This window comes from Electrophorus electricus, chromosome 19 (assembly GCF_013358815.1).
Source record: "Electrophorus electricus isolate fEleEle1 chromosome 19, fEleEle1.pri, whole genome shotgun sequence".
NCBI lineage: Eukaryota > Metazoa > Chordata > Actinopteri > Gymnotiformes > Gymnotidae > Electrophorus > Electrophorus electricus.
This window is the reverse complement of record NC_049553.1, coordinates 12034556-12047055: the sequence shown is the minus strand read 5'-3', so window position 1 is coordinate 12047055 and position 12500 is coordinate 12034556. Positions and strand designations below refer to the sequence as shown.

The 12500-nt window shown below is 45.4% G+C and overlaps 1 protein-coding gene across 1 annotated transcript in view; it reads left to right on the top strand.

The window, feature by feature from the left end:
- Positions 1 to 9285: 9285 nt before the first annotated feature.
- adcy1b (adenylate cyclase 1b) overlaps positions 9286 to 12500 on the top strand; it is a 57068-nt gene continuing 53853 nt past the window's right edge. The window contains exon 1 of the mRNA XM_035520014.1: positions 9286 to 10252. Within this exon, the coding sequence (XP_035375907.1) occupies positions 9644 to 10252 (609 nt within the window). The 5' untranslated portion in view covers positions 9286 to 9643. The remainder of the gene's footprint in view (positions 10253 to 12500) is intronic.

Genomic DNA, 12500 nt, shown 5'->3' with positions numbered 1-12500 from the left:
CGTTTTCCACCCCGAACGTCTACCTGAAGCTTTTTAAGTTTGAAATGTCAGCATTAATGGTCCATGAACCTCTGTGTCCAATGCAAAGGTGAAAGGACTGTAGTACATTGTTTTGCGGCTGTTTCTGAGTCTTGGGTTGAGTTCAGCCGAGATGGACGTGTCTCAGGACCATCGCCTACAACTGTAGTGATAAAGAGTGTGACCGCCTGCCCCCCGACACACTCGCAAATGAACGTGTGCCTGTTGATTTGGGGATTTGCCTGGGCTTGCCTTTCGGGGCTGTTTCTGAGGCTGAGTGTTGGTTGTTGCTCTGACAGCTCCAACCAGCTGCAGCAACAGATGGAAAGAGAATTTTAAAAAAGTCTGGAGAAAAAAATAACATTTTTTAAATACCAAGAAGAAGAAAGAAAAGAAAGAAACTGCAGAGTGCGTGGACATTACTGTTCTCCACAGCGCCAGAGCTTAGGGGTCTGTCACAATGTTCTTTGGAGAAATATATCAACTTTCCCAACTATGAAGGTTAGGTCTAATCAACTACTAGTAATCTAATCAACTACTAGTAATCAGCAACTGTCTACAGATATTTCTCCACTATATTTTTACACTGTGTTGTCATGTTATACACACAACGCAGCAGGTGATCTATTCATTGGATTTCTGTAAGCCAATTGCTCCCCTGAACGTCTGTGCTTGGCCCTGTGCTTGGCCTCCACACATTTCCTTCTGCATATCCACCCACCATTGACATATACATAAAGCTTTTGCAATCATGTGAAGGTTTCATGTCACAGTATCTACAAGTACTAGGTTAAGGCAATGCATGTTGCAATGCACACAAAAAGCAGGTAGTGTAGTGTACATGCTGGTATTCTGTATTTTGTCTGCCAGTCCTTATGCATCTAACTGTAACTGTGTGGCCTGCTGAAATTCAAGAACATGTCCGTGTACGGCCCCGTTATAACGGTGTCTAAGTACCAGTGATCACTGCTCCTTTTTTAGGAAACACTCCACATCCTTTACATCCTTAACTATACAATCACAGGCCATATTTGCCCAGCATTCTAGAATTAGACAGCAGGTGGAGCACACACACACGCATCTCAATTTCTCTAATGCCAGTTAATACTGTTCATAAACAGAAGCTGTGTGTGTGTCTGTGTGTGTGAGCAGTTGGGGGAGAGGGAGAGAGGGAGATTTGGAGAGTGGAGGACTGAAAGAGTGGAAGAGTGTTCTTGTACTGTCAGGTGCCCTTTGGGCATGCCTCACTACCTCACCGCCTCGCGGCCTCACTGGTGATGCACCCCACCCACCTTTGTTCTTCGTGGTTGAACACTGCCGGAGTGTGTCCTGGTTAGACACCTGACAGCCATCAGAAACCCCACTGATAAAACACACACACACACACACACGCAGCTTCGCACAGGGATTTGCTTACTACAGGAAAATCACATGGAGTCTTGTTTGTTGCTACAGTCCTCTTCTCTTCTGTGGATGTTAAGTGTTGAGACACATTAATAAGAAGTGCAAAGTCTCTGCACCACTGCAGAAGGCCTGCAGAGTTCAGCCAGGTCTGTTACTGCAGGATGTGTGTCTTTCCTGAGTTGCCAGTGAAGGCAGCCTGCTCAGAATGCAGGATGTAGAACCTCTCCACCTGTCAATCGAGGAAAAAAAACCTCAGGTTTTCAATTATTTTATGTTATTCAATCTTCCAATCTTTCAGTTCTTCTAATTCTTCTTTTGGTTGGTTGTTTATTTTATTATTTTTATCCAAAAAGTATGCCTTTTTAAAATTCTAATATTTGAGGTAATTTGCAAAGCACTTTGAGCTGCATGTTGATGTATAATTTATTATTTACTTATCTATTTATTTGTTTGTTTACTTAACTGTTTTTGTTATTAATAGCATTAGCACTCATTCTTTGTAAGAAAATAATGATTTGCAGTACAGTGTGTGCTGGAGTGTGTGCTGGAGTGTGTAGTGTGTGTATGAGAGTGCAGTGTGTGTTGGAGTGTGTAGTGTCTATGAGAGTGCAGTGTGCTGGAGTGTGTAGTGTGTGTATGAGAGTGCAGTGTGTGTTGGAGTGTTTAGTGTGTGTATGAGAGTGCAGTGTGCTGGAGTGTGTAGTGTGTATATGAGAGTGCAGTGTGCTGGAGTGTGTAGTGTGTGTATGAGAGTGCAGTGTGTGTTGGAGTGTTTAGTGTGTGTATGAGAGTGCAGTGTGCTGTAGTGTGTAGTGCGTGTATGAGAGTGCAGTGTGCTGGAGTGTGTGTATGAGAGTGCAGTGTGCTGGAGTGTGTAGTGTGTGTATGAGAGTACAGTGTGCTGGAGTGTGTAGTATGTGTATGAGAGTGCAGTGTGCTGGAGTGTATAGTGTGTGCTGAAGTATTACTCACTGGTTTATAGACAGATAGTGTTTAGACATTGCACAACACAGCTTGGCCCCCATGTGAATCACTGTCTGACTCCCTGTGGGGGAGCTTTAACTGGCAATAACAAATAAAAGAACATTTTAAATAGAACAATGTAGCCGGATTAAATATTTTTATCTTATACCCACGTATATATTCTGCTGCAGCTAAAAGTCGTCTCTCTCTCTCTCTCTCTCTCTCTCTCTCTCTCTCTCTCTCTCTCTCTCTCTGTATCATTCAGCTAAGAGATTGTCTGAGCAGGGGCTGCAGACAGTTGAGACATGAACCCTACGTTTCCCTCTCTCTCAATGGGATGAAGGAAAAAAGACAGATGGGATGGGGTGACGGGTGCGGTGAGGCAGCCTTGGAGCACCAGGACTGGATCCTGGATCTGCCCAGTCCATCAGAACAGCAGCCCACATCCTGATTTAGCCTAATTGCAGTTATTCACAAAGCAAACCTATCTTATCATAACAGCACAGACCCAGGGTCAGCCTGGAAAATGGATCCCTGTGTAGCTAAGCCTGCCTGCTTCTGTCTGCTGGTTTGTAGTTTGCTCACTGGTGATGCCATATGGCACATGAGTTCGTCTGTCTGAACTAGCAAATGAGAGAAAAGATAAGGTCAGTAAGGTCACTCTCCTCTCCTCTCCTCTCCTTCGTCTCCCCCCATGTGTCTCTCCCACTTCTTCTCTTTGTACATACACAGCGCGGCACAGTGCCTCAGCAGGCTGGCATTCAGCAGCGTGACGCATGACTCATAACCGTCTAAATGGGCATGCGGCATGTGAATGGCGAACCGCTGAGGTGTCTGGGCCCAGGGAGCCGTTACCGAGTGACACCCGGCACCTGCTGGAGCACAGAACCGCTGATCCAAGCACGCGGCATGGCTCCACCTCGGAGCTGGGGTGAGACTCGCGCTCCCGCGGATGGCTACTCCGCTGGGGCACGGACCTCCACCCTGCGTTCCGTGTGAGTAATCGCTGAAACAGCCTCTTCTGATGCGTGCTACTTTTTCAAGGGTAAAATCTTGGCTACACATTAATAAGCATCCATCCGTCCTATTAATATTACTTTACAGTAATGAGGGGTCATTTTAAAGCCCAGAGACCTATTTATACGAGCTGGAATTAAAAGGCTTTCCAGTGATTTACTTCTTCACCGTGGTGCGCAACACTGCCTCGCAGTTTTCCCCAAAACATTACAGCCTCAGTGTTTCCAACATTCGCACAACGGCGCTCTGGCCCTTTCACATTGAATTCGAGGTTGACTCCGCTGGGATTTCCTGTGCATTCACATAACAGGCAGCAAGAGGAGAAGTTCGAGGTTCGGAGACATTGACCCACATTGCTATATCAGGGAGCTCTTGTTCAGCTACGGCAACTCACGTTAACTGACTCATTATGAGAAGAAGTGGCATCTAATTCCCCAACGCGCCAGCCCTCTCGGCCGGTTCGCCTGCGCCCCAGCGAACGCGGCCAACAAACGCCCGAGTCACTTCATTTAGTGCGCTGTGCTCAGCACTGGCCTGATCTAGCTGACCAAGGTTACATCTTTGTACCTACAAAGAAAAAAAAAAGAAAGAAAGAAAAGAATTCACCATCTCCATCATTAATAGTTAATTAGTTCATTCCCAGTGGTGTGTAATTGGAACTGTTCCCATTTCGTTGCTTTTAAAAGACTGCTTCTGGGTATTAGTTACCCAGGTGAAAGCAAAGAATCCAGGAGTCATACTAATGGTTTGTAATTGTAGCAACATTGAATATGTACCAATACGAAGTCTGTTGAAGTCGCAACAAGAAAGAACCTAAACACTATACTGTATTTTGGCTGCAATCTCAGCAGTTCAGTTAAACACGAAGGAGCGGACGAGGAGTAGATGAGCAGAGGAAAGCGTTCCCTCTGAGGGACTGTACAGACACTGTTGGTGACAGGAACACAAAAGTGTGTTGGACAGACGTAATGCACAGATGGCACGGAACACTTGAATTCCACAGCACTGTCGAGGACGCTGCTTTAATTGGTCGGAGAGCCTTCTGGCTTATTGCTGTGGGTTTCATATGTTTCCTTTACTACACTGTATCTTCAGCGTACTACTCGGAAGTTTAATTAGGCTGTTGTGAGGAAGAGCACTGCTCACGGACTTTGCTGTTTGGTTTGCGGTAATGTGCTGAAAGTATTGATTCGGTTTCAGGTTAATGAGAAAAGGACATAAGAAGCAAGTCATTTTCTGTGAGACTGGTGCGTCTGTTTGACTGTGCGTAGGGACGGCGAGTCCCTGACTGTGTGAGCCTTTGATAGTGGTGGGATCTTAAGAGTCTTAATCTGTGGGAATACGTGGTGCTTTAGATGGGACAAACAAATACTGCAGTGCAGCATCAGCAAAGTGCTCCAGCTGGCCTGTGGTTTCTACCAAAAAAAAGGGCATGACGGATAGCTTTTATGCAATAATATTCTCTGTTGTAGCCATGACTGCTGTGTGTCTGTGAGCAAAAATAGAATTTTTCTCTCTGTCACATGCGCACACACATGCTCGCTCTCTCTCTCTCTCCTTTTCTCGCTGTCTTTATGCCTCTCGCAGTGCCCAAAGCAGAGAATATAATATCTAAATTTAAAAGCTTAGACGGGGTGGAGTAGAATTGTAATGTCAAACACACCCAGTGCTGCAGACAGATCAGTTGGAGCCACTGGGTCGCTGACTGGCATTCGTCATGGGTACTGTAACTACACGAATCCGCCTTATTTTTTTACTGACTCTTATCCGACAGCTAGAAACCGCGGCTATCTAAAGTGGGAAAGCATTACACAGTTCATGTAGTTATGTGGCCTGAAGGTGTCGTTTAAGACCGCTGTCCTTACAAAATAACGGCTGTGGTTTTATTTGTGTAGCCCTATACTGTCTCCTTTTTTGGACTGTGGTCACAAACACACATATTAAACATGGTGCTAAATCATCTGAACCAGGTACATTCATGGCAAAAAGGCATAAAAGTCACCAAGACCTCACAGAGTAGAACAATCAATTTCACACCAAATAGTTTGTGCTCTTTCACTGTCTATATATATAATAAAAGTCCTGGATGTCTTGTTGTATCTGTTTGTTCCTGCCTGAAAAAATAAAATATCCCAGTTTCTGGGTGACGTTTTTACACCGATTGTTCAGTCCTTACCTACATATGTTAAAGACTCTTCTCACTTTCTACAAATCCTTGAATTCCTGAAAGAACAAATGCTACCTGCCAACTCCCTCCTTTTTAAAATGGACATTAAATGTTTATACATGGACATCTATAATGAAGATGATTTAAGAACTTTCTTGAAGACCTGAGAAGAACCCTCCTACATATATTCGCTTAACACTGATCTTGCTGCAAGGTTATTTATGATATTTTCATATGTGTATTAACCTGATATCAATATTTAATTGGAATCGTCAATACCAGTATATCTTGACACCCTTGTCTAGTTTTAATCTTGTCGTGTTTAGTTCCTGGTTCAGTCTACTCTGGTCTGATTCAGTCCATTCTTGTCTGGTTTAGTTCCTGGTTCAGTCTACTCTAGTCTGATACAGTCCAGCCTTGTTTGATTCAGTTCTGAGTCCGCAGGGTTCTCCCCTGCTGTGTGTCTTGTACTCAGTTTGTGCTTCAGGTGGGGATAGTGGATGGAGGTGTGTGATGGATGTGCGTGATGGAGGTGTATTATGGAGGTTTTTGATGGAAGTGCATGATGAGGGCAGATGTTGATGTGACGGAGTTGTCACGTGACGAGGGCGGACGTTGATGTGGCGGAGTTGTCACGTGACGAGGGCGGACGTCGATGTGGCAGAGTTGTCACGTGACGAGGGCGGACGTCGATGTGGCGGAGTTGTCACGTGACGAGGGCGGACGTCGATGTGGCGGAGTTGTCATGTGACGAGGGCGGACGTCGATGTGGCGGAGTTGTCACGTGACGAGGGCAGACGTCAATGTGGCTGTTGATGTGGCACTGAGCATCTCTGTGCTGTCCCCACTAGACCACAGCACTTCTGTGCACGATGCTGTTTATATCTGGAGATCCTGGGGTGACTCTGTTTGCTTCTTCCTCCAGTACAGGGTCTACGTGACCTGTTCTGGCTCTCAGGTCGTATGTCCACTTATACTTCTGCGCGTGCTTTTTGCTGAAGAGAATCCCGAGAGCTCTCTTTTCTCGTGGATGGTAGGCAGACGAAATTTTCCTTTGTATGGATCTTCTGTTGGAATCAGACAGCAGAAGACTTTCTGTTTGATCTTCAGCCTCTGAGTCAGTGGAAGCAGGCGGGACGACTCCACCGACAGTGGCTTTGTAACGAGACAATTCAGCACAGAATCTGGTGCGGGCTGGAAGGCTTCAGAAGGGAGCGTTACTGAACCCAGCAGGGAAGCAGATCACTGCTATTTATTATACACCCAACTGAAACACCCTGATCCTGTGTGACGTGGAGTTTGGTCTATAGCTGTAGCCACTCAGCCCCCCACGACCCTGAGTGCTTCCACCTCTCCTCCTACTGGGGGTTTTGTCTTGTCCGGTTCTCTCCTACTGAGGCTCATCTGAAAATCTAGGTTAATTGTGGTTGGCTTTCTTAAGACTTTTTGTCTCTTTGCTGGCAGTGAGGTGCTACAGGATTGTTTAACTACAACGCTTCGGCCCCCGGGAACAAAGCGTCTTCCATCTTTCTTGGTTTGGAGCTCGGTGGTTTGTGTGTGAGATGAGATGCTTGGCTGCTGTTCTGGGATTTCTGTGTTCTTGGCTGATGTTCGCGTGTGAAAGATCTGCCGTTTCCTTCATTTGGATGAAATCTTGAAGTAAGCTTGCTTCTTCGGGCCATAATGATGCCATTTTGGTGGATGTTGAGTGTTAAGTCTTGTTATGTTCTTGCTTTTGCAGATGTCTCTGTGTATAATATCGCTGCAGCACTAGTAGGAAGGCCACGCACAGTGTCTTCCCAGTGTAGGAAGTGAGATCATTCGTACTGCTTTGGTTTACTCGTCCTGCCGCCTCTCTCTCTCTTACTCTCTCACCCTCCCTCTCTCTCTCTTACTCTCTCACCCTCCCTCTCTCTCTGTCTTACTCTCTCACCCTCCCTCTCTCTCTGTCTTACTCTCTCACCCTCCCTCTCTCTCTCTCTTACTCTCTCACCCTCCCTCTCTCTCTCTTACTCTCTCACCCTCCCTCTCTCTCTGTCTTACTCTCTCACCCTCCCTCTCTCTCTCTCTTACTCTCTCACCCTCCCTCTCTCTCTCTCTTACTCTCTCACCCTCCCTCTCTCTCTTACTCTCTCACCCTCCCTCTCTCTCTCTTACTCTCACCCTCCCTCTCTCTCTGTCTTACTCTCTCACCCTCCCTCTCTCTCTGTCTTACTCTCTCACCCTCCCTCTCTCTCTGTCTTACTCTCTCACCCTCCCTCTCTCTCTGTCTTACTCTCTCACCCTCCTTCTCTCTCTGTCTTACTCTCTCACCCTCCCTCTCTCTCTGTCTTACTCTCTCACCCTCCCTCTCTCTCTGTCTTACTCTCTCACCCTCCCTCTCTCTCTGTCTTACTCTCTCACCCTCCTTCTCTCTCTGTCTTACTCTCTCACCCTCCCTCTCTCTCTGTCTTACTCTCTCACCCTCCCTCTCTCTCTGTCTAACTCTCTCACCCTCCCTCCCTCCCTCTGTCTCTCATATACATATAAATACACTCAGATTCTATATCTTCTCTCTCTCCTTTGTTCTATATTTGTAATTTAAAGAAACACATTTTTAAATCCTCATCTATCCGACAATCCATATTTTCACACCTGTTCAGGTACAGTAATTATTTAAGACTGGGGGCAGGTGATTCAGTGGTTAGGGCGCTTGACTTGTGACTGGGGGGTTGCTGGTTCGAGCCTTGCTGCTGCCGAGTTGCTGCTGTTGGGCCCCTGAGCGAGGCCTGTGCTCCTGTGTAGATTTGGGCTGCCTGGCAGTTTCCTGGCCCCTGCCCGTTGATGGCATGGCAGTCAGCAGTGGTATTTTGTATCTCTGTTCTACTGTGTATGATGATTATTTATGGAATTTATTTTATGAGTTGCCTGAACCTGTCAAACCAATATTCCCAAACAGAGTAGTGAAAATTAAAGTGCACAGACAGCTAGTCTTGACGATCACACTATTCTAACACCATGCACTATTCTAAAACTACTTGGCTACTTTAGTATTTCACCTTGTTATCAATACTGAGATTGTTATGTTGTTTTAGGTTGATGATTGAGTTTTGAATGTGTCTAGATTTTTCTTAAACTTTCAGGGCATAATAATGGATTGCTTTTCACAAGGCATGTCATAATTGTTTTCTTTGGAATAAACATCTGAAATCTTTTTTCAAGATTTAAATATTAATAATCTGAATAATATTTGAAGGTCGATCTCTGTCAGGAAATCATTGCTTGAGAAATGTTTTCTATATGATGTTTATATAATAATTAGGTTCTTAGTCTGGTAGCCAGGGGAATTGAAAAATAAATCAGATAATAAAATTAGGTCATTAAAAGTGATTAAATTGGTTCATTCCCGTTAAAAGCAAAATTGCAAAATCACAACTCAAACATTTCTAAATACACGGCTGGCAACAAAGTCATTTGAATCCAAATTGAATAATCAAAGCGCGGTTGTTCCAAATATGAATCAGTTAACATCATCTGGATCTTGATATTGTTTTCAACTGAAGAACAAAATTGCAATTTTGAAGGGGTGTCCGTGTATGTGTCTGCAGGTGCGCGTGTCCACGTGTATGTGTGCGTGCAAACGTGCGCGTGTGTCTGTGTGTTTCATTGCTTGCCTTGTCAATCTGATGATTTACCGACACGCGCTTTTATCCCGGGCACATATTGCGCAGGCGTGATCCAGTCTGAGCCGTGTGAACTGCTGCTGGGTACTCGGCCGACGTGATCGTCCGCTCGCTTCGTTTATTTTTCAGCGAAACGCAGGAACAAAACTACTCACTGTGGACTTTTTTTTGAAGACTCTTCTCCCAGAGAGGCCGGGGCATGCATGTTCCTCTTCTCACTGTACCAGACGGCGAAAACAGGGTTTCAACCTGTAGATAGCGAGCGCCGCGCTCCACAGATTGTGCATCTGCGCTCGGCTCTCCGACACCGATCTGGGACACTACCCCGTTAACCTGTCGCGCGTGTGACAACGGAGCGTCTCTCGAACGCTCGCTCGCAGCCAGTGGTCGTCACCAAACCGACGCTCGGCTTATGAATGGCACTGACATGGAGGAAATGCCGTTTCAGAAAGTCAAGACCCGGCGGAAGAGAAGCCACTGCCCGCCCGGCGTGCCTCTGACCGCCATCGCGTGCGAAGACGAATTCGACTGCAAGGAGCTGGAGTCGCTCTTTCAGAACTACAATCTGAAGTTGGAACAGACGTCGACGCTCAAAGCCTTGGCGGTGCTCATTCTCCTGTCGTCCGCGCTGGCCGTGGTGGAGGTACTCTCCGGACCCAGCGTCACCATCACCAAAGGGTCCCATCCGGTGCACTGTATCATTTTCGTCTCGCTCTTCATCGTCACCAACGTCAAGTACCTGCAGGTGACACAGCTCCAACAGATCGTCAACCTGACCCTGCTCTTCGGGTTCACCTTCTCCTTTCTCTGCTGCCCGTTTCCGCATGTCGCCCTGGGCTCGGACACGCCGCCGGTGCCCGAGCAGGGCATGTGGCAGCTCATGCTTGTCATGTTCGTCGCCTACTCGCTCCTGCCCGTGCGAACTCTTCTGGCATTGATCTTTGGGATTATGGTGGCCATCTCACACATTATTGTCACGGCGACGTCGGTTACGGTTAAAACACAGAAATTGTGGAGAACGGTACGTATATTCTTCCTGCATGCGGAATGTAGCATAATTATTTGGTGGAAGAAAGACTCTGTATCGTCGCGTACCGTGTATTCACCGGTCGAATTTCCCTAAACACATGTATGCCAGTGTTGGTTGCGCGTTACACTTCTGAGTGTAGAGAGGCGCAGGAGTCGTTCAGCCTGTTTCAGAACTAGCGGAGTGGACAGCGCCTGTCGGCGATCAGGGTTAGCGCACTGCCTCGCTGTCCTCTCGAAACACGCGATTATTAGGTCCCCGTTGTGCCAAATGGTTTACTGGTTTCTTATGGACATGTTGTAGACATTTAGTCGACTGTCAGAAAATCAAAGCAGGAAACTTAGAAACTGACGGTGATTTTCTTTCTTTTTGTTTGTTTTTATCACCTTTACAGGCATGCTCGTCTGTGCAAAATACCAGTCCTTGTCATTTTTGAGAATTACACACATGAATCACTTTTATATGACTTTTAAACGTATGTGTGTGTGTGTGTGTGTGTGTCCGTATATATATATATATATATATATATATATATATATATATATATATATATATATATATATATATATATATATATATATATATATATATATATATATGAGTGTTATAAATGCTTTATTTAGGACGATTAAGTAATGTGGAAATTGTTTTCTACTTTTGAACAATAACGAGCCTGAAGTTGATCTTAATATCTTAATGTCACACTCCTGAACACACTTCTCGCGAACTTTACAATGTTGAACTGAGCAAACGAGCAATCGGCTCTTAACATCGAGCGATCTGGCGTCCGCCATTGTGAAGCGTGGCCTCTCGTCCCGTAGCCTGGTTTAACGCACATTACTCGAGTCCTGTATGAGTGTACATTGTACTGTATTTCACAGCAAGCTGTAAAGATGTGCAGTATTCCATTCATTTCTGTACTTACTGATTCTCTTGCCATGCATTCAACTCGTTCTGATTCGCATTAAATAATACTTAATGTCTGAAAACGGGGTTTAGCACTGATTCGGTTTTCACAGAAATCCTAAACGCCACTGAGTGGCGTTATGATTGGATGTAAACACTATCTGAATTTTACACACACGACAAAAGATAAAGCTATTAACATTCACAAAGCATAACCTTTCGGTCTCTCCCTCAGAGAAACGGTTCACAGTCCTAGATCATCCTGGCAGTCACAGCTGTAAAGAAGGTGTTTGGGCATTTCGGCCCCAAAGAGCAAGCTGAATAGTCCTTGAAGCTCGGGGTTCAGCGTGAGGTTCTCAGCAATATCCTTTAAGTAGGTTACGTTCCAGGGCGCACTCCACGAAACCGAGCACAGACACACTTTTCAGAGTTATTTTCGCCCTGAGAAGCTCAGATAAATGGACTGTTTCTGTTTGGATACGTCTTCAAGTTAACCATATAACAATATGTTTGCTTCTGGCACATGCTGGAGTTGGAGGTATGAATCTGACCTTCTGCCTCCACCTTGGTGTACCAGGTCAGAGATAAGATGACAGTCGTAGTTTTCTCTGCATATCCGCATACGTAAGAGGGCTGAACCTTTAAGAACTGACTCTCATGCAGTGCAAAATAAAAGCAACCCTCATGTGTGAATGCCGTCTCCCACCCATCTGCCATGCTCGTAACATCGGAAGTGTCAGAAGAAGGCCTAGTGGGTTTCGGCTTTCCTTTTTCCTTTCTTGTTCTTACATAAGAAATTATTAGTACGTGTTCCACAACTAACACATACAGACAACTCAAATGAGGCACAGAAATGGTTTGCCATAAATCATTCAAGGAAACTTGATTGCATTTTATGGTGAGGCATCGCCTGAATGTAGCATGGCGGAAGCTCCCAAATGTTTATTAAAATTGATCATTCATTCATTCATTCATTCATTCATTCATTCATTCATTCATTCGTCTTCTAAACTGCTCGGTCTAATCCAGGTTCGTGGGAGGTGGGGGGATGGAGTCTGGCCAGGCAGCAGGGGTGTGCATGGCAGAATAATGACTTTCAAGCAGTCAGATATCCGAAGCAGGAACCTGAAGCCCTGTTGTGAGTGTTGGAATCCGCGGCACCTTGACCTACGAACTGAGCTAGTAGAGAGGCTACAGTTAAACAAAACGCACAATATAGTGAGACTTTCTCTTATATAGACGAAATCCTAATTGTTGCATTTACAACTTTCAAATACTTCCATCTCAAACAGGCAGCTCTTTCTCACACACTAAATACTTAATAATCTCAAACACA